General features: G+C 41.3%; 1 protein-coding gene across 1 annotated transcript in view; it reads left to right on the forward strand.

The window, feature by feature from the left end:
- Window positions 1–6,730: 6,730 nt before the first annotated feature.
- WDR41 (WD repeat domain 41) overlaps window positions 6,731–19,539 on the forward strand; it is a 47,531-nt gene continuing 34,722 nt past the window's right edge. The window contains exons 1-2 of the mRNA XM_068964293.1: window positions 6,731–6,992; window positions 9,126–9,241. Coding sequence (XP_068820394.1) covers window positions 6,942–6,992; window positions 9,126–9,241 — 167 coding nt within the window. The 5' untranslated portion in view covers window positions 6,731–6,941. The remainder of the gene's footprint in view (window positions 6,993–9,125; window positions 9,242–19,539) is intronic.

Raw genomic sequence — 19,539 nt, forward strand, 5'->3', positions numbered from 1 at the left:
TGTACACTTTTGACTCTTTTTTAGAAAGTATATCTCTTCATTGGTATTCTCTAATGAGACAATGTCATCACAGTATCTTTTACTTCTTTAAGAATTATATCTTTATTTCTTTCATCGTACTTATAAAGGCTGCCTGTACTCTTTGTTAGATCCTATAGCTGGACTCCTTCACAGATAGTTTCTTTTACTTGCTTTTTTTCCCCATGTATAGGACACACTTTCCTATTTCTTTGCATGTGCCACAACTTTTTTCTTGAACACTGAGCTTTTTAGGTAATATACTGTAGCAATATTGGCTACTTCATTGGAGAAATAACTCCAAAAAGAATGAAGGGATGGAGCCAAAGCAGAAACAATACCCAGCTGTGGATGTGACTGGTGATAGAAACAAAGTCCGATGCTGTAAAGAGCAATATTGCATAGGAACCTGGAATGTCAGGTCCATGAATCAAGGCAAATTGGAAGTGGTCAAACAGGAGATGGCAAGAGTGAACGCCGACATTCTAGGAATCAGCGATCTAAAATGGACTGGAATGGGTGAATTTAACTCAGATGACCTTTATATCTACTACTGTGGGCAGGAATCCCTCAGAAGAAATGGAGTAGCCATCATGGTCAACAAAAGAGTCTGAAATGCAGTACTTGGATGCAATCTCAAAAATGACAGAATGATCTCTGTTCGTTTCCAAGGCAAACCATTCAATATCACCGAAATCCAAGCCTATGCCCCAACCAGTAACTCTGAAGAAGCTGAAGTTGAATGGTTCTATGAAGACCTACAAGACCTTTTAGAACTAACACCAAAAAAAAAGATGTCCTTTTCATTATAGGGGACTGGAATGCAAAAGTAAGAAGTCAAGAAACACCTGGAGTAACAGGCAAATTTGGCCTTGGAATGCGGAATGAAGCAGGGCAAAGGCTAATAGAGTTTTGCCAAGAGAACACACTGGTCATAGCAAACACCCTCTTCCAACAACACAAGAGAAGACTCTACACATGGACATCACCAGATGGTCAACACCGAAATCAGATTGATTATATTCTTTGCAGCCGAAGATGGAGAAGCTCTATACAGTCAGCAAAAATAAGACTGGGAGCTGACTGTGGCTCAGATCATGAACTCCTTATTGCCAAATTCAGACTTAAATTGAAGAAAGTAGGGAAAACCACTAGGCCATCCAGGTATGACCTAAATCAAATCCCTTATCAGTATACAGTGGAAGTGAGAAATAGATTTAAGGGGCTAGATCTGATAGAGTGCCTGATGAACTATGGACAGAGGTTCATGACATTGTACAGGAGACAGGGATCAAGACCATCCCCATGGAAAAGAAATGCAAAAAACCGAAATGGCTGTCTGGGGAGGCCTTACAGCCTTATATCTGTGAAAAGAAGAGAAGCGAAAAGCAAAGGAGAAAAGGAAAGATATAAGCATCTGAATGCAGAGTTCCAAAGAAGAGCAAGAGGAGATAAGAAAGCCTTCCTCAGTGATCAGTGCAAAGAAATAGAGGAAAAGAACAGAATGGGAAAGACTAGAGATCTCTTCAAGAAAATTAGAGATACCAAGGGAACATTTCATGCAAAGATGGGCTCGATAAAGGACAGAAATGGTGTGGACCTAACAGAAGCAGAAGATATTAAGAAGAGGTGGCAAGAATACACAGAAGAACTGTACAAAAAAGATCTTCATGACCAAGATCATCACGATGGTGTGATCACTCACCTAGGGCCAGACATCCTGGAAAGTGAAGTCAACTGGGCCTTAGAAAGCATCGCTACGAACAAGGTTAGTGGAGGTGATGGAATTCCAGTGGAGTTATTTCAAATCCTGAAAGATGATGCTGTGGAAGTGCTGCACTCACTATGTCAGCAAATTTGGAAAATTCAGCAGTGGCCACAGGACTGGAAAAGGTCAGTTTTCATTTCAGTCCCAAAGAAAGGCAATGCCAAAGAATGCTCAAACTACTGCACAATTGCACTCATCTCACATGCTAGTAAAGTAATGCTCAAAATTCTCCAAGCCAGGCTTCAGCAATACGTGAACCAAGAACTTGCAGATGTTCAAGTTGGTTTTAGAAAAGGCAGAGAAACCAGAGATCAAATTGCCAACATCCACTGGATCATGGAAAAAGCAAGAGAGTTCCAGAAAAACATTTATTTCTGCTTTATTGACTATGCCAAAGCCTTTGACTGTGTGGATCACAATAAACTGGAAAATTCTTCAAGAGATGGGAATACCAGACCACCTGACCTGCCTCTTGAGAAACCTGTATGCAGGTCAGGAAGCAACAGTTAGAACTGGACATGGAACAACAGACTGGTTCCAAATAAGAAAAGGAGTATGTCAAGGCTGTATATTGTCACCCTGCTTATGTAACTTATATACAGGTACATCATGAGAAATGCTGGACTGGAGGAAACACAAGCTGGAATCAAGATTGCTGGGAGAAATATCAATAACCTCAGATATGCAGATGATACCACCCTTATGGCAGAAAGTGAAGAGGAACTAAAAAGCCTCTTGATGAAAGTAAAAGAGGACAGTGAAAAAGTTGGCTTAAAGCTCAACATTCAGAAAACTAAGATCATGGCATCTGGTCCCATCATTTCATGGGAAATAGATGGGGAAACAGTGGAAACAGTGTCAGACTTTATTTTTGGGGGGCTCCAGAATCACTGCAGGTGGTGACTGCAGCCATGAAATTAAAAGACGCTTACTCCTTGGAAGGAAAGTTATGACCAACCTAGATAGCATATTTAAAAGCAGAGACCTTACTTGGCAAACAAAGGTCTGTCTAGTCAAGGCTATGGTTTTTCCAGTAGTCGTGTATGGATGTGAGAGTTGGACTGTGAAGAAAGCTGAGCGCCGAAGAATTGATGCTTTTGAACTGTGGTGTTGGGGAAGACTCTTGAGAGTCCCTTGGACTGCAAGGAGATCCAACCAGTCCATTCTAAAGGAGATCAACCCTGGGATTTCTTTGGAAGGAATGATGCTGAAGCTGAAACTCCAGTACTTTGGCCACCTCATGTGAAGAGTTGACTCATTGGAAAAGACTCTGATGCTGGGAGGGATTGGGGGCAGGAGGAGAAGGGGACGACAGGGGATGAGATGGCTGGATGGCATCACTGACTCGATGGATGTGAGTCTGAGTGAACTCTGGGAGTTGGTTTTGGACAGGGAGGCCTGGCGTGCTGTGATTCATGGGGTCACAAAGAGTTGGACAAGACCGAGCGACTGAACTGAACGGAACTGAACAGCCTTGTACTCCCTTCTCAATTTTGAAGCCGTCAGTTGTTCCATGTAAGGTTTTAACTGTTGCTTCTTGATCTACATACAGGTTTCTCAGGAGATGGGTAGGATAGTCTGCTATTCCTGTCTCTTTGTTTTCCACATTTTGTTAGGATCCACACAGCCAAAGGCTTTAGCATAGTCAATGAAACAGAAGTAGATGTTTTCTGGAATTCCCTTGCTTTTTCTATGATGAAACAAATGTTGACAATTTGATCTCTGGTTCCTCTGCCTTTTCTAAATCCAGCTTATACATCCAGAATTTCTCGGTTCATGTATAGTTGAAGCCTAGCTTGAGGGATTTTGAGCATTACCTTGCTAGCATGTGAAATGAATCCACCTGTGGATAGTTTGAACATTCTTTGGCATTGCCCTTCTTTGGGATTGATATTTTAATGATCTTTTAAAACCTCCAAATTTTGGTTTATTGATTTTATGCATTCAAGTTCACTGACTTTTTTCTCTCTTCTGCTTTTCAGTTCATCCAATGAGTTTTAAATTTTGATTACTGTTTTTTTAATTCTGCAATTTTCATTTGGTTCTTCCATTTTATATATTGATACTTCTGTTGTTGTTTAGTTGCTAAGTAGTGTTTGACTGTTTTGTGACCCCATGGGGTGTACCCTGTCAGGCTTTGGGTTGCCATTTCATTCTTCAGGGGATCTTCCCAACTCATGGATCCTCTCCTGCATTGTTGGCAGGTGGAGTCTCTACACTGGGCCACCTGGGAAGCCCTTGCTGATCCCTTACTTTCCGTTTTAATATTTGTTTCAAGAGTGTCACCGTTGCCGTTTGAGCAGTTCTATAACAGCTGTTTGAAGTCATGTCAGACAATTCCAACATTTGTATCATCTTGTCATTGGCGTCTTTAATTGTATTTTCCCATGTGAGCTTTTGTATTTTTTCACATGCCAAGTAATTTCAGATTGAATTCCACACCTTTATATGTATTATACAAAGAACCTGTTTTAAGTCCTCTTGAGAACATTGGTATTTTTATTTTATTAAGTGATTAACCTGGCTAGTTCCGACCTTATGTGACTGTGGTTTCAACCTTGGTTCCATTTTAAAGTGTTAGCAGTGGTATTTGAATTTGTCCTCTTTGTGCCACCCAGTCATCAGCCTTGGGTCTGAGTGGGATTCTATGCGAGCTGAGTTCTCAGTGTCTTTGGTATGCTCGTTAGAGCCACGCGCATTCAGGTGAGAGGAGTGGCCTCAGGAGTTAATATGAAATGCCCCATGGCGTTGCCTCTTCCCACTGTGGTTTCAGTGTCTTCGGGTTCTTTGGGGATCTCTCTTTTGATCTCTGATTAGAAATCGGATGCTCCAGTTTTCTCTGAACTTTAAAGATTCCTATTCTGACTGTTCTAGCCATAGAGGGCTTTTCCTACATTTTCCACTGTCTATATGACTGTGCTTACTTCTAGATTTGAGGCTGCACTGGATATAGGCTGGGAGAGCAGTTGTTGTTTAATCACTAAGTTGTGCCTGACTCTTTGCAACCCCATGGACTGTAGCCTGCCAGGCTCCTCTGTCCATGGGTTACTGGAGGAAAAAGAAATGCTGAATTGGTGTTGTTTTGAATTCTTTTTTCTACCATTGTTTTTTGATTCTCATACAGCTGCACTATCTAGGTTTTGTAGTGTTTACTTGGAAAGAAAAGGAGTTGTGTATTTAATCTGTCTTACCCCAAATTGGACCTCTATTATGTTTTGAAAGTTTATATTCTGAATTTACACTCTTTATCAGATAATTATTGCTGGAAGAGGGACAGTTTCTAGGGCCCAAGAGTGGACTCTTGTCTGACACTCAGAAATGAATTGTCTGAAGAGACATATGTGCTGACAAAGCAAGAGACTTTATTGGGAAGGGGTGCCTTACGGAGAAGGCAGTGGGACCCCACTCCAGTACTCTTGCCTGGAAAATCCCATGGATGGAGGAGCCTGGTGGGCTGCAGTCCATGGGGTCGCTAAGAGTCGGGCACGACTGAGCGACTTCACTTTCGCTTTTTAGTTTCATGCATGGGAGAAGGAAATGGCAACCCACTCCAGTGTTCTTGCCTGGAGAATCCCAGAGACAGTGGGCCCCCGTCTATGGGGTCGCACAGAGTCTGGCATGACTGAAGTGACTTAGCAGCAGCAGCAGCAGCAGCCTTGTGGAGAGCAGGAGGGTAAAGGAACCCAGGAGGACTGCTGTGCCATGTGGCTTGGGGTGCCTGGTTTTCTGGTGATGGGATTAGTTTCTGGGCTGTCTCTGGCACATCATTCTGACCTAGGGTCCTTCCTGGTGGCACACTCATTGCTCAACCAAGATGAATATCAGTGAAGAGGATTCTGGGAGGTCAGTAGGACAAGTCTCCTTTTGACCTTTCCCAAATGCTTCTAGTTGGTGGTGGCTTGTTAGTTCCATGTTCCTTACCAGGACTTCTTGTCCTAAAATAACTCATGTGAATAGTTACTATTTCACTAGTGAATAGTTACTATTTCAATGAAAGTGAAAGAGAAGAGTGAAAAAGCTGGCTTGAAACTCAACATTCAAGAAACTAAGATCATGGCATCCGGTTCCATCACTTCATGGCAAATAGATGGGGAAACAATGGAAACAGTGACTTTATTTTATTTTCTTGGGCTCCAGAATCACTGCAAATGGTTACTGCAGCCATGAAATTAAAAGACGCTTGCTCTTTGGAAGAAGAGTTATGACCAACCTAGACAGCATAGTAAAAAGCAGAGACATTACTTTGCCAACAAAGGTTCATCTAGTCAAAGCTATGGTTTTTCTAGCAGTCATATATGCATGTGAGAGTTGGACCATAAAGAAAGCTGAGAGGCAAGGAATTGATGCTTTTGAACTGTGTTGTTGGAGAAGACTCTTAGAGGCTATTGAATAGTTCAAACAGTTTCTGTCAAGTACATTTGTTGTCTAGGTGGAGAGAGGAAGGCTTAGTACTTCCCACTCTTTCTGCTTTCCTGAGGTTTCTCTAGTGTACTCTTATGAGATTCTTTCTCAGCTGCTCTAAAAGAAAGCAAAGGAGGAATCTGGACCAGAAGAGGAATCTAGATCAGAAGAGTATTCCTTAAGTTCTGGTGTATGCATATGCCACTGGACTAGTCCAGATGAAGGAGTTTAGGGAAGTACAGCTTCTCCAGGCAGCTCTTTAGGAAACCGCGGGGAGGGGGAAAGATTTCCTGATCCCCAAGCCAAGTAAAAGATGCACAAGCCATCTAAAAAAGGAGGGTAGTATACTCGGCATGAACTTGCTCTGCCGGCTCCAGCTGCAGCGCCACGCACGTCCACTAGGGGCCGCTCCAACGACCCAATCTGGGCGCGCAAACCGGGCGACGCCCCGCGCATGCTCACTGGGTGTAGCGTACGCCTCTGAACCTCTGCGGACACCCTAGCTTTAGACTGCTGCTCCCCTGGTGGCTACGTTAAAGCAAACTTCTAGCAGCTGGGTACGGCAGCTCTTTGGGGACAAAAGTGTTCCCTCTGGGGTGGGCTCCGCTTCGCGCTCACGGGTCTTTCGGGCAGACCTGAGCCGGCAGGTATCAGAGGGTGCGCTGTGCTGCTATCGGGGACCAGGAAGAGGCCGGGCTTGCGCGGAGTTGGGGTTGACCTGGGCCGGGGCCCGCGGGACGCCGTCGCTGCCCAGATGTTGCGATGGCTGATCGGGGGAGGCCGAGAACCACAGGGACTGGCCGAGGTAAATCCCGGGTGGACCCTGCCTGCCGCTGCAGTGGCCTAGCCTGCCCGAACTGTGGCTGCTGTCTGAGCCCGGCTCGCATCTGGACGTGGGAGACCCGGCGGAGGCGGGGCCTGCGGGTTCCGAGGGCGAGGTTGGCGGGGGTGGGGGGCCCTTTCCCTGCGAGGTAGACCCCACTTCCAGGAGGTGTGGAGACGGAAACTGATAAGAGTCCAACGACAGAATCAAGCACGCCCAACCAGTCTTCTGCCTACTTAAAGCAGCCTCATTCTAATTTTAAAAGCATCCAGTTTAGTAGAGAGTAAGACGGTGTGACTGCAGATTGACACTTGGTTGGTTTGATATTTTGTCACTTCCCAACATCAACTGATGCGTGCTCAGGGAATATGAAATTAATTTCATTAATTCTATAAAACCAAAAAAGATGTGATTATTTTAAAAATCAATAATTTGCTTAAAAGTTAAAATTATATTCGAATTATTTTGAGTTCCATAGTCACACTTTCTTCATTGGGCCTGAATAGCTGAATAGACTTAAATGTTGAGAATAAAGTAAGTTTGGAACCTGGAAAGTATTGAGGTCTGGAATTTATTTCAAATGCTATTCAAGAATAGAATTCATGTTGAATTCTCTCTCTTTTTTATAGGAAATATTTTTGATTGTTAAAAAAAACTTGCGTTGTAAGCAGTCTTCTCCATTTTAACTTCCTCATATCTTTGCAGTTGAGGCTTATTATCGTTGTCTTAAAAAGTATTTCGTATTTAAAATTAGGTTTATTACAGACAGGCTTAAATTCTAAAGATTGTGGAAGAATTGTGGAAAATTGACTAGTTTGTATGTGATATATATGACAGTTCCTTATTAACCCAATTCTTTTTTTAATCATAGAATTTTATTAACTAATTCTGTCCTGTTTGGCAACCTTTCATTTGGAGGAAGTAGTGTGCAGTTTTCAAACTTCTTGCGTTTTTCTCATCAAAACCACTGCTAGAAGGGCAGTGGGATAAATGAAAAAATTACTGCTTTGAGTTAATTTTTTTAAACATTAATGAGTGTTAAATTATATATTTCTTCATGTAAAAGTACTTGTGTTTTGTAACTGCTGTGAATTCTGAACCAGTGATTTTTCATTCATTGTGCAGGAACTTTGCATCTAGGCTTCTAGTTTGAAGCAGTGTTTGACTAGTGGGGTGGTTTTGCCCCTTAGAGGACCTTTGGCAATGTCCAGGGACATTTCTCGCTGTCACTGTTGAGAGTTTCAGGGAGAGGCTGGATTTCTATTGACAGGTAGTGTGTACAAGCCAGGAAGTAGGTGCAGCATTCTGAAATGCGCAGGAGAGCCCTCAACAAAAGAATTACCTGGTCCCAAATGTCAGTGTCGTCATGTTTGAGAAGCTACAATTTAGAGGTTAAGGAAACAAGTTTTATCATGAAATAGTACTGGATTTGACTATAGGAAGGGAATTGGTAAGATCTAGCTTACAGAATTATTCAGTGAGTTATAAGCCATATGTGCCTTTATACAGTGTCTGGCATATGGACTGCCACTCATGTACTTTCAAATAGAAATGAAGGTGTGTAGGTCTTAGGACTAAGCATCATACTGTGTAAATTTACCAATTATCTTTTTCAGTATTGTCCAAAGTTGAATTTATTGAATTCATTGACTATGAATTATTTCATTTTTCCTTTGTTCATTCAGTACATGTGTCGAGTGCCTGTAATGGGGTAGGCACTGTTTTAGTCTATGTCATATTTTACCCTTTTGACTTAAAGTTGTATTTCTGCCAGATTTTGAGAAACACCCGTTTAAAAATATTGTGTTGGTTTGGCCCATTAGTTTTTTAGATCAGGTTTATTGAGGTGTAATTTCCATAAAACAAAATGCATCCTTTAAAATTTATTTTGACCTGAAAATATTTAAATTTATGATGTGGATTTGTGCTAAGAGAAATGTTTTATGTTAAATTGGCAGTTACTTAATATTAGGGGAAATAATATATAGTATTAGGATACCATATATTACAGTTTCTAGAATCTTGTGTTCTTAGATGTATATCATATAGTTTTATTCCAATATGATCTTTTATCATAAATCATTTTATGTTTTTTTCTGTTACCTCCATTACAAGAAATCTCCGTTACAGACAATAGGTGAAGAACAAACCCAGAACCCCTACACTGAGCTGCTTGTACTGAAAGCTCATCGTGACATTGTACGGTATCTGGTACGGTTAGATGACTCCAGGTAAGCAACTCTAGTTACCCAATTGACTACTGTTTGGAAAGAGGTTTTTTTTTGGAATTCTACATTAAAAACAACTTCAGAATTAATCCAGCTTTTCTAAAAATTTTGGAACTGATCAGTAATAGCATTTAGTAGAAATTGACCTCAGTGGCTTGATGAAATGTGTCTGAAGTCTTTTTGCTCAGAAGTTAGGGTATCATTTCTGGTGATTTGATGGTTATTTTTGCTTATTCAAAGTTTTGGGTTTCTTTTTTGTTATTGTTTTTGAGTACTCAACAAATACTCTTGTTAATTTAAAGGAAATGTGTGACTTTAAAATGTTGGTGGGAGTTTTAACTGTATGTTAAGGTGAATCTAAAGAACCAACCCAGGTGGCACAGTGGTAAACAGTCCACCTGCCACTGCAGGAGACACAAGAGATGTGGGTTTGATCCCTGGGTTGGGAAAATCCCCTGGAGGAGGAAATGGTAACCCACTCCAGTATTCCTGCCTGGAAAATCCCATGGACAGAGGAGCCTGGCGGTCTATAGTCCAGGGGGTCACAGAGTCAGACATGAGTGAGCGTGTGCACACACACACCCCACATACACACAAAATGTTTAAATATCAGGTACCTCCCTGGAATGTACTATTTTCAGTAGAAGATTAGGAAAGTATTTAATCTGAATTTTTTGTTATTCAAATGTTTTTTTTTTTTTTAACACCAAAAACATTTTTTATTGGGTTATAGCTAGTTAGCAATGCTGTGACAGGTTCATGTGAACAGTGAAGGGACTCAGCCATAGATATCCGTACATATCCGTGTATCCACTCTGCCCCACACCCCCTTCCATCCTGGCTGGCACATAACGTTGAGCAGAGTTCCATGTGCTATTCAGTAGGTTTTTGTTGTTATTCATTTTAAATATGGCAGTGTGTACATGACCTTCCCAAAGTCCTTAACTATCGCTTCCCCCCAGCAACTATGAGTTCATTTTCTAAGTCTGTGAGTCTCTTTCTGTTTTATAAGTTTGTGTCATTTCTTTTTAGATTGCACATGTAAGGGATGTCATATGATATATGTCCTCTGCTTCCCTCAGTATGACACTCTCTAGGTCCATCCATGTTGCCGCACATGGCCTTCCTCCATCCTTTTTAATGGCTGAGTAATATTCCCCCCACTTCTCTCTCTCTCTATATATATATGTATATATGCACATATATATATTTATTTCTTTATCCATTCCTCCGTCAGTGGACATTTCTGTTGCTTCCGTGTCTTGGCCGTTGTAAACAGTGCTGCAGTGAACACTGGGGTGGGTGTATCTTTCAGGCCATGTTTTTCTCTGGGTATATCCCCAGGAGTGGGGTGTAGGGTCATTTGCTAGCTCCGTTTTTAGTTTTAAGGAACCTCCATACTGTTCTCCATAATGGCCTATACCAATTTACATTCCCGCCAACATCGCAGGAGGGTTCCCTTCTCTCCACTTCCTTTCTGGCATTTGTTGTTTGTAGGTTTTTGATGATGGCCAGTCTGACCAGGTGTGAGGGGATAGCTCACTGTAGTTTTGATCTGCATTCCTCTAATAACTAGCAATTTTGAACATCTTTTCACGTGCCTAAAGGCCATCTGTTTGTCCTCTATAGAGAAATGTCTGTTTAGGTCTTCTGCCCAGTTTTTGAGTGGGTTGTTTGTTTTGATGCTGTTAAGTGTCATAAGCTGTTTATAAACCTTGGAGACCAATCCCTTCTCAGTCACATCATTTGCAAATAATTTCTGTCAGTCTGTGGTTTTTTTTGTTTTGTTTTGTTTATTGTTTCATTGCTGTGAAAAAGCTTTTGAGTTTAAGTAGGTCCCATTAGTTTATTTTTGCTTTTATTTCCAGTATTCTGAGAGATGTGTTAAAAATGATTTTGCTGTGATTTATGTCAGAGAGTGTTCTACCTATGTTTTCCTGTAAGAGTTTTATAATGTCCGATCTTGCATTTAGGTCTTTAATCCGTTTTGCGCTTATTTGTGTGAGTGGAGTCAGGAAATGATCTAATTTCGTTCTTTTACATGTGGCTGTCCAGTTTCCCCAGCACCATTTGTTGAAGAGACTCTCTTTCCAGCATTGTGTAGCCTTGCCCCCTTTGTCATAGATTAATTGATGAGGTGCATGGGAAAATGTACCTTATTCTGTACTTCCTTGCTAGCATGTATGATGTTGTGTTATATTTGCAAATAGAGAAGGTGTATAGGTCTTAGAACTGTAGATTTAGCTTGTTATTGATCTGTAGATCTGTTTTATTAAGCCTCTGTTCAACTATATGCTTATCCTTTGTAGCCTCTATCACAAATAACGATTACACAAGTAATTGTGTAACTGTATAATATTTATCTTTCTCTCTAGATAAGAGTGAAGGACTTTTTTTTTTCTTATTCTCCACAGTGTCTTTAGTACCTGGCATGGTGCCTTACATGTAGCAGGTAACTAATAATTGTTAAATGAATGAATGACTCCCTCGACTAATAAGTGTACATGTTGCATGCCATCTGGAATCCCTAACCCCACTTCTCTTGTCTCTGTCAGCTACTTCACTATCGTCTCTTAATTTTCTCTTTTGTCTTTGATACCACCTTTATTATTTTTCAACCATTTTGAACTCAGTGGGTGACTGCTGCTGTGATTATTTCCAGTTCTTAGTATCATTGCTGATGTCCTTTAACCTTGCCTTCTCCGCTTTCCTTCTGTCTTTGGTGTTTAGTTGATTGTCCCACATGCAGTGCAGTTCTGGCAATACCTGGAGTTGTGTTGAGTTTTAAAGGTTAGGAGGACAGTCCTGATTAACAGTCCCTTCACCACAGTCACAGCTGCAGTCTCGGGTTCCCAGGCCACCTGCACTTCTGGCCAGTTAGCTACAAATTCTCACTATCCCCTCAGGTTTGATAATTCTCTAGAATGACTAACAGAACTCAGGAAAGCACTCTATTTATGATTACAGTTTTTAAAAAATTAATTAATTAATTTTAACTGGAGGCTAATTACTTTACAGTATTGTAGTAGTTTTTTGCCATACGTTGATGTGACTCAACCATGGGTGTACATGTGTCCCCCATCCTGAGCCCCCTCTCAACTCCGTCCCCATCCCATCCCTCAGGGTTGTCCCAGTTCACCAGCTCTGAGTGCCCTGTTTGCATCGAATCCATGCATCGAGTTTGGACTGGTGATCTATTTCATATATGTAATATACATGTTTCAGTGCTATTCTCTCAAATCATCCCAGCCTCGCCCTCTCCCATAGAGTCCAAAAGACTGTTCTATACATCTGTGTCTCTTTTGCTCTCTTGCATACAGGGTTATCGTTACCATCTTTCTAAATTCCATATGTATGCGTTAGTATACTGTATTGGTGTTTTTCCTTCTGACTTACTTCACTCTGTATAATAGGCTCCAGTTTCATCCACCTCCTTAGAACTGATTCAAATGCATTCTTTTTCATGGCTGAGTAATATTCCATTGTGTATATGTACCACAGCTTTCTTATCCATTCATCTGCTGATGGACATCTAGGTTGCTTCCATGTCCTGGCTATGATAAACAGTGCTGCGATGAACACTGGGGTACACGTGTCTCTTTCATTTCTGGTTTCCTCGGTGTGTATGCCCAGCAGTGGGATTGCTGAATCTTATGGCAGTTCTATTTGCAGTTTTTTAAGGAATCTCCACTCTGTTCTCCATAGTGACTGTACTAGTTTGTATTCCCACCAACAGTGTAAGAGAGTTCCCTTTTCTCCACACCCTCTCCAGCATTTATTGTTTTTAGACTTTTTGATAGCAGCCATTCTCACTGGCATGAGATGGTACCTCATTGTGGTTTTGATTTGAATTTCTCTGATAATGAGTGATGTTGAACATCTTTTTATGTTTGTTAACCATCTGTATTATTGTAAAGGATATGGTCAGGGCTAGCCAAATGAAGAGATACAGAGAGTAAGGTCTAGAAGGATACCTTCTATTTTGTGTCCTCAGGACACATCCCCCTTTCAGTGTATCAATGTGCATCACCAGTGAGGAAGCTCCCTCAAACTTTGGGTGTCCAGAATTTTATTGGGGTTTTATTACATGGGAATGATTATCTCACTTATTTGCCACATGACTGAACTCAGCTTCCAGTCCCTCTCTACCTGTTGTCCCTTCCCTGAGCCCCCAGGTTGGGAGGTCAGGATGATGTCCCGTGGCTCAACTACAAACCAGGGACAAGTCCAGCCAAATTATTGTATGAGCACATGGTCCTCAGATTTTTAAGATTTCACATCGATTGCTATCCTTCAACCAGAGGAGGCAGTGGCACCCCACTCCAGTACTCTTGCCTGGAAAATCCCATGGACAGAGGAGCCTGGTGGCTGCAGTCCATGGGGTCGCTAAGAGCGACTTCACTTGCACTTTTCCCTTTCATGCATTGGAGAAGGAATTGGCAACCCACTCCGGTGTTCTTGCCTGGAGAATCCCAGGGATGAGGGAGCCTGGTGGGCTGCTGTCTATGGGGTCGCACAGAGTCGGACATGACTGAAGCAACGCAGCAGCAGCAGCAGCAGGTATCCTTCAAAATGTCTTCTTGAACTGTTCTTATTACATAGTTTGAAGAATTTGAAGGAAAGGCCATCTTGCAGAATAAGGATCATTGTACAGATACTGATACTTGATTGCATTTTCCCAGTGTGGTGCTTGTGTGAAGGCTAAGTCTCTTTAGTTGTGCCTGACTCTGTGACCCGATGGACTGTAGCCCACCAGGCTCCTCAGTCTATGGGATTCTCCAGGCAAGAATACTGGAGTGCATTGTCATGCCCTTATCAGGGGGTCTTTCTGACCCAGGGATTGAACCCGCATGGTGGCAGGCAGGTTCTTTACCACTTGTGTATACTTCAGTTATTCAGTGATGTAGTAACTGTTTTGTCAATAGTACAGAGCTATTGAAGAGAATATCAGTTATCTATTGCCATTGTCAAATATCAGCCCAAGCAGTGACTATAGCCATGAAATTAAAAGATGTGTGCTCCTTGGAAGAAAAGCTATGACAAACCTAGATACTGTGCTAAAAAGCAGAGGCATCACTTTGCCAACAAAGGTCCATATGGTCAAAGCTATGGTTTTTCCTGTAGTCATGTATGGATGTGAGTTGGACCATAAAGAAGACTGAGTGCCAAAGAATTGATGTTTTTGAACTGTGGTGCTGGAGAAGACTCTTGAGAGTCACTTGGACTGTAAGGAGGTCAAACCAGTCAATCCTAAAGGAAATCAACCCTGAATACTCATTAGAAGGACTGATGCTGAAGCTCCACCTGATGTGAAGAGCCAACTCATTGGAAAAGACTCAGATGCTGGAAAGATTGAGGGCAGGAGAAGTGGGTGGCAGGGGTTGAGATGGTTGGATGGCATCACCAACTCAGTGGACATGAGTTTGAGCAAGCTCTGGGAGATGGTGAAGGACAAGGAAGCCTAGCATGCTACAGTCCATGGGGTTGCAAAAATTGGGCACGACTGAGCATCTGAACAACAGCAACAAAAGCAAACAGTTTATTTCACTGTTCTGTAGGGTGACATTTGGGTAGGCTCAGGTTGATGGGTTCTGTTGTCTGTGCCAGGATCAGCTGATCTTGTTTAGGTTCATGTGTGTTTATGTGGTCGCCTGGTGGATTGGTTGGGGTTGGCAGGTTTACAGTGGTCTCAGCTGGGATGACTGGGGATCTCTCCATGTGGTTGCTTGAGTGCTGTTTCAATAGGAATGGAATTTAAATACTGGTAAAAGGGCAAGCCCCAGTGTAAAACTCTTCAAGTCTATTTTCAGTATGTTTGCTGCTGTTTCATTGGTTAAAGCAAGTCAGAAGCTGGCATGAATTTAGTCAGTTGATAAATGAACTCTATCTCTTGATGGGAGAAGCAACTAAATCCTGTTGCAGAAGGTGGCAGATATAGGGAGGGAGATTGTTGGTCATGTTTATTGTATACCACAGTGAATCTAAATGTCTTGAATAGATTTTTTAAAAAGGCCAACTTTTGGCTTTTGCAATCAGGTAAGCATATTACTATATGAACTACATTTAATTCTTTGTTTCCAAGTCATGACTACGTCAGAATTTGCATATAATTAGGTATGAAGTTTTTCAGTCAGTTGCAGACCTGAAGAACTTTTGATCTCTTTTGTTTGAAAAAATTTAATTCTGTAGTGTACTTTATAAAAACCTGAAAGAGTCATTATTGGTAAGAAGTACATAAAAAATACACAAATGATGTAACTGTTACAAACAGAAGAGCACAGTGTTTTCATTCTTAATGTAATAGTTTAGATAGCTCAGATATAGCTTTACCATTAAATATGTACATTATTTATGCATTGTCAAATTATAGAAATACCTTTCCAGTTTTTAAATAGTATATCATTATGCCTTTTATGTTTTTATTTAGTTTTTATGGACATCACATTCTGGATTTTTGGTCAACTGTTGTAATCCAGGTTTCACGCTTCAGGTCTTTAGATAATATCATTTTATTGAGAATTTTGCAGAAGGATTTTCTTGTTTTCTCGGTGGCTCAGCTAAAACCAGTGAGTGGAAAATTTTCTCAGATTGGTTTTTGAAGATACCAAATAAATCCTGTATAACCTAACAGACAGCTGCCTTTTCTTTTCTTCTTTAGTATTTTTTGAACATGAAGTGAGGGTCATATTGATTGGGAGATCACTAAAGAAGGCTAAGCCTCAGCAAGAGTCTTCCAGAAAATGGACTGTGCTAAAATTGCATGTAATACTCTAGCATTTGACACATTAAACCAAACTGAGTTCATAACACATTTTAAGAATAGTTTTCTCTGTTGCTCATTTGACCATCCCTTGCTTCTCCAGGAAACAGACAAGGTTATGCAGGATGGTGATCATGACTGGAAAAGAATCAGATGACCCATGAAATGCCAGGCTGGAGGCCAGAGTATACCCCTAGGGTGACTGTGAAGCTGTACATTCACAGGGATTTAGACAAACAGTACAGTTTGATAATTCACTAACAGTGAACGATATGTTACACCTTTAAGAAAATATTCTAAAGCTAAGAATATCTTTCTAAAGATATTCTTAGTTTCTTTCTAAAACTAAGAATAACATTTAGAGAATAGAAATCAGTAGTCAAGACCATTTCAGTTCAGTTCAGTTCAGTCGCTCAGTCATGTCGACTCTTTGCGACCCCATGAATCGCAGCACGCCAGGCCTCCCTGTCCATCGCCAACTCCCAGAGTTCACTCAAACTCAGAGCCATTGAGTCCGTGATGCCATCCAGCCATCTTATCCTCTGTCATCCCCTTCTCCTCCTGCCCCCAATCCCTCCCAGTATCAGAGTCTTTTCCAATGAGTCAACTCTTCGCATGAGGTGGCCAAAGTACTGGAGTTTCAGCTTTAGCATCATTCCAAAGAACATCCCAGATCTCCTTCAGAATGGACTGGTTGGCTCTCCTTGCAGTCCAAGGGACTCTCAAGAGTCTTCTCCAACACCACAGTTCAAAAGCATCAATTCTTCAGCGCTCAGCTTTCTTCACAGTCCAACTCTCACATCCATACATGACCACAGGAAAAACCATAGCCTTGACTAGACGGACCTTAGTCGGTGAAGACCATTTAGATCCTCCTAATACCTCATTTCCCTGGGAAGTAGACAATAAAATGGAGTTAAGCATGAAAAAGGATTGTTAGAAATACGAAAGGAAAGGGAAGAAGCAGGATTGGACTAGGGGAGCCATCTCAAACTGTGATGGTGATTTGACCAAGTCTCTGTAAGCCCAGTGTGGAGCTCTGGAGGAAAGAATGCTCTTCAGATGGTCCTGCTTTAGGGAAATGACGAGGACTGTTTAACCTGCATTGCTTGGACACTGGCTGAGGGTCGTCCAGAGATGTGCCCTGGCTTCCACCACCTTGCTTATGTCCCAGACACTGGGTGCCAACTGAGATAGTTTGCATGCGTGCTTAGTCGCTTCAGTCATGTCAGACTCTCTGCGACCCTATGGACCATCACCTGCCAGGCTCCTCTGTCCATGGGATTCTCCAGGCAAGAATACTAGAGGGGGTTGCCATTTCCTTCTCCAAAGAGATAGTTTGAAAGCTGAAATGGACTCTTGAAGTCAACAGCTGGAGGCAGATTAGCCACATTCCTCATAACTCGGCATAGTCCTATCTTGAAGGGGTATCTGCAAGTCAAGATCTATACTGCCTTTCTTTACAAACTCTGTCTTGCCATCAGTAATGTTTGATGAGAGGACATTTTCTTTATAGAAGGATTCAAGCTAGGAAGAATCATAGAATTGGACTCTTATTTTGCCATCTCTAATAGAATAACAAATTTAGGCAATGCTTATTGATAGCTGTTAACATCACAAACACGTATACACAGACAAAAGATTGCCAGAAATTGTATTTCCTGTTGGGGAATATAAACTCCTTATGAAGTAGTCTTACCAAATAGTCAAATTTAAATATGATTAAGTCTCTAGATGTCTCAGTTTACTAGAAACACAAGGGAAACAGATGCATATAAAATGATAACACAAGAAAGTAGCTAACAAAATCCAGACTGTGAGAACTCTGAAGACAAATGCTTAATTACAAGGAAAAAAATATATGAAGAAAGAATCAATAAAATAAGAGAGACTAGAGATATAACAATCAGTTGCAGTATATGAACCTTATTCATGGACTGTATCGTCCATGGGGTCGCAAAGAGTTGGACATGACTGAGTGTCCAACTTTCACTTTTCACTAGATCTTCTAATATACTTAAAAAGCATTGTGAGACAAATTTGATTACATTGTGGTGATGTTAAGGAATTAAATGTTAACTTATTTGTGATGTAAATATGTATTGAAGTATTTATTGATGAAATGAAATACGGGATTTGCATCAAAAGAAACTGCAGGAGGGCGGGTATTGACTGTGGTACAGATGAAACAATATTCGTCACAAGTTGTTAATTATTGAAAACATGTGATGAGTACCTGGAGATTTTTGGTATACTGTTCTGTTTCTGTTATATGTATTTAAATTCTTCATAATGAACAATTTTAAATGATGTATATTTTATATAGAGGGGAAAACCCTCCAATGTAAAATGTATTCTTGTTTCAGTATATTTTTTCTTGGGTATTATTAGAAGTAGGAATCACACATAGACATGAACCCATCAGCTTAATAGCTGGATTACTAGCTGTAATCCAGCTAGCAAAAAGCTGGATTAAAGGATGTAGCTTTGATATACAACCACAGTAGGTTTCCTAATTTTCACCCTGAGTTATGTAGACTTATTCACTGAATTGCTGGTACAGCTGGACATTCGTACGCTTCCCACTCGGATGTAAGTTGACCTCAAAAGTAAGAGCAAGCCAGACTGTTCCCTTGCTGTGCAGTGCTGTGCTTAGTCGCTCAGCCGTGTCCGGCTCTGACTGCATGGACTGCAGCCCGCCAGGCTCCTCTGTGCATGGGATTCTCCAGGCAAGAATCCCGGAGTGGGTTGCCAGGCCCTCCTTGTTCCCTCGCTATGAACAGACAAATCTCAGAGAGCCCAGAAGGGTCTGATCTGAGCATACTCAATGAGTTCTTTAAACTTACTTATTACTCAGTGGGACAGAGAGGCCAAGGCTATTTCTGTAGTAGAAGTTCCTTCCAGAGAAGGCAATGGAGCCTGGTAGGCTGTAGTCCTTGGGGTTGCGAAGAGTTGGACACAGCTGAGTGACTTCACTTCCACTTTTCACTTTCATGCGTTGCAGAAGGAACTGGCAACCCACTCCAGTGTTTTTGCCTGGAGAATCCCAGGGATGGGGGAGCCTGGTGGGCTGCCGTCTATGGGGTTACACAGAGTTGGACACAACTGAAGTGACTTAGCAGCAGCAGCAGAAGTTCCTTTACAGGTATTTGAGTTCAGAAAGATGTAGTTTCCCACCAATTTAAGTCACACAGATTTTTTTTTGTATTCTAACACCTATAAACTTGATGTCATTTAACTTTGTGATTTGGGGGAGACAAAAGCTTATCAAAGATTTTACCTTTGTAAATAACTGTGGAAACTAAAGATTTTTCCATCTTTATTCTGTTTGTGAGACATTCATATTAGCATTGTGTTAAGTAAATACGTGCTTGTGCTTAGTTGCTCAATCATGTCCGACTCCTTGTGTTACTTAGTCAAGGGAAAAATTTTCTGATGCTAGAGTAGATCATGAAAGAGTCAGCAACATAAATATCTATGGTTCCCGAAAATGCTCTAAAGTTGCCTTCAGCTTCTCTTACAAGTTTCTGTCTACAAACTT

Source organism: Capricornis sumatraensis, chromosome 2, assembly GCF_032405125.1.
Source record: "Capricornis sumatraensis isolate serow.1 chromosome 2, serow.2, whole genome shotgun sequence".
NCBI classification, from domain to species: domain Eukaryota; kingdom Metazoa; phylum Chordata; class Mammalia; order Artiodactyla; family Bovidae; genus Capricornis; species Capricornis sumatraensis.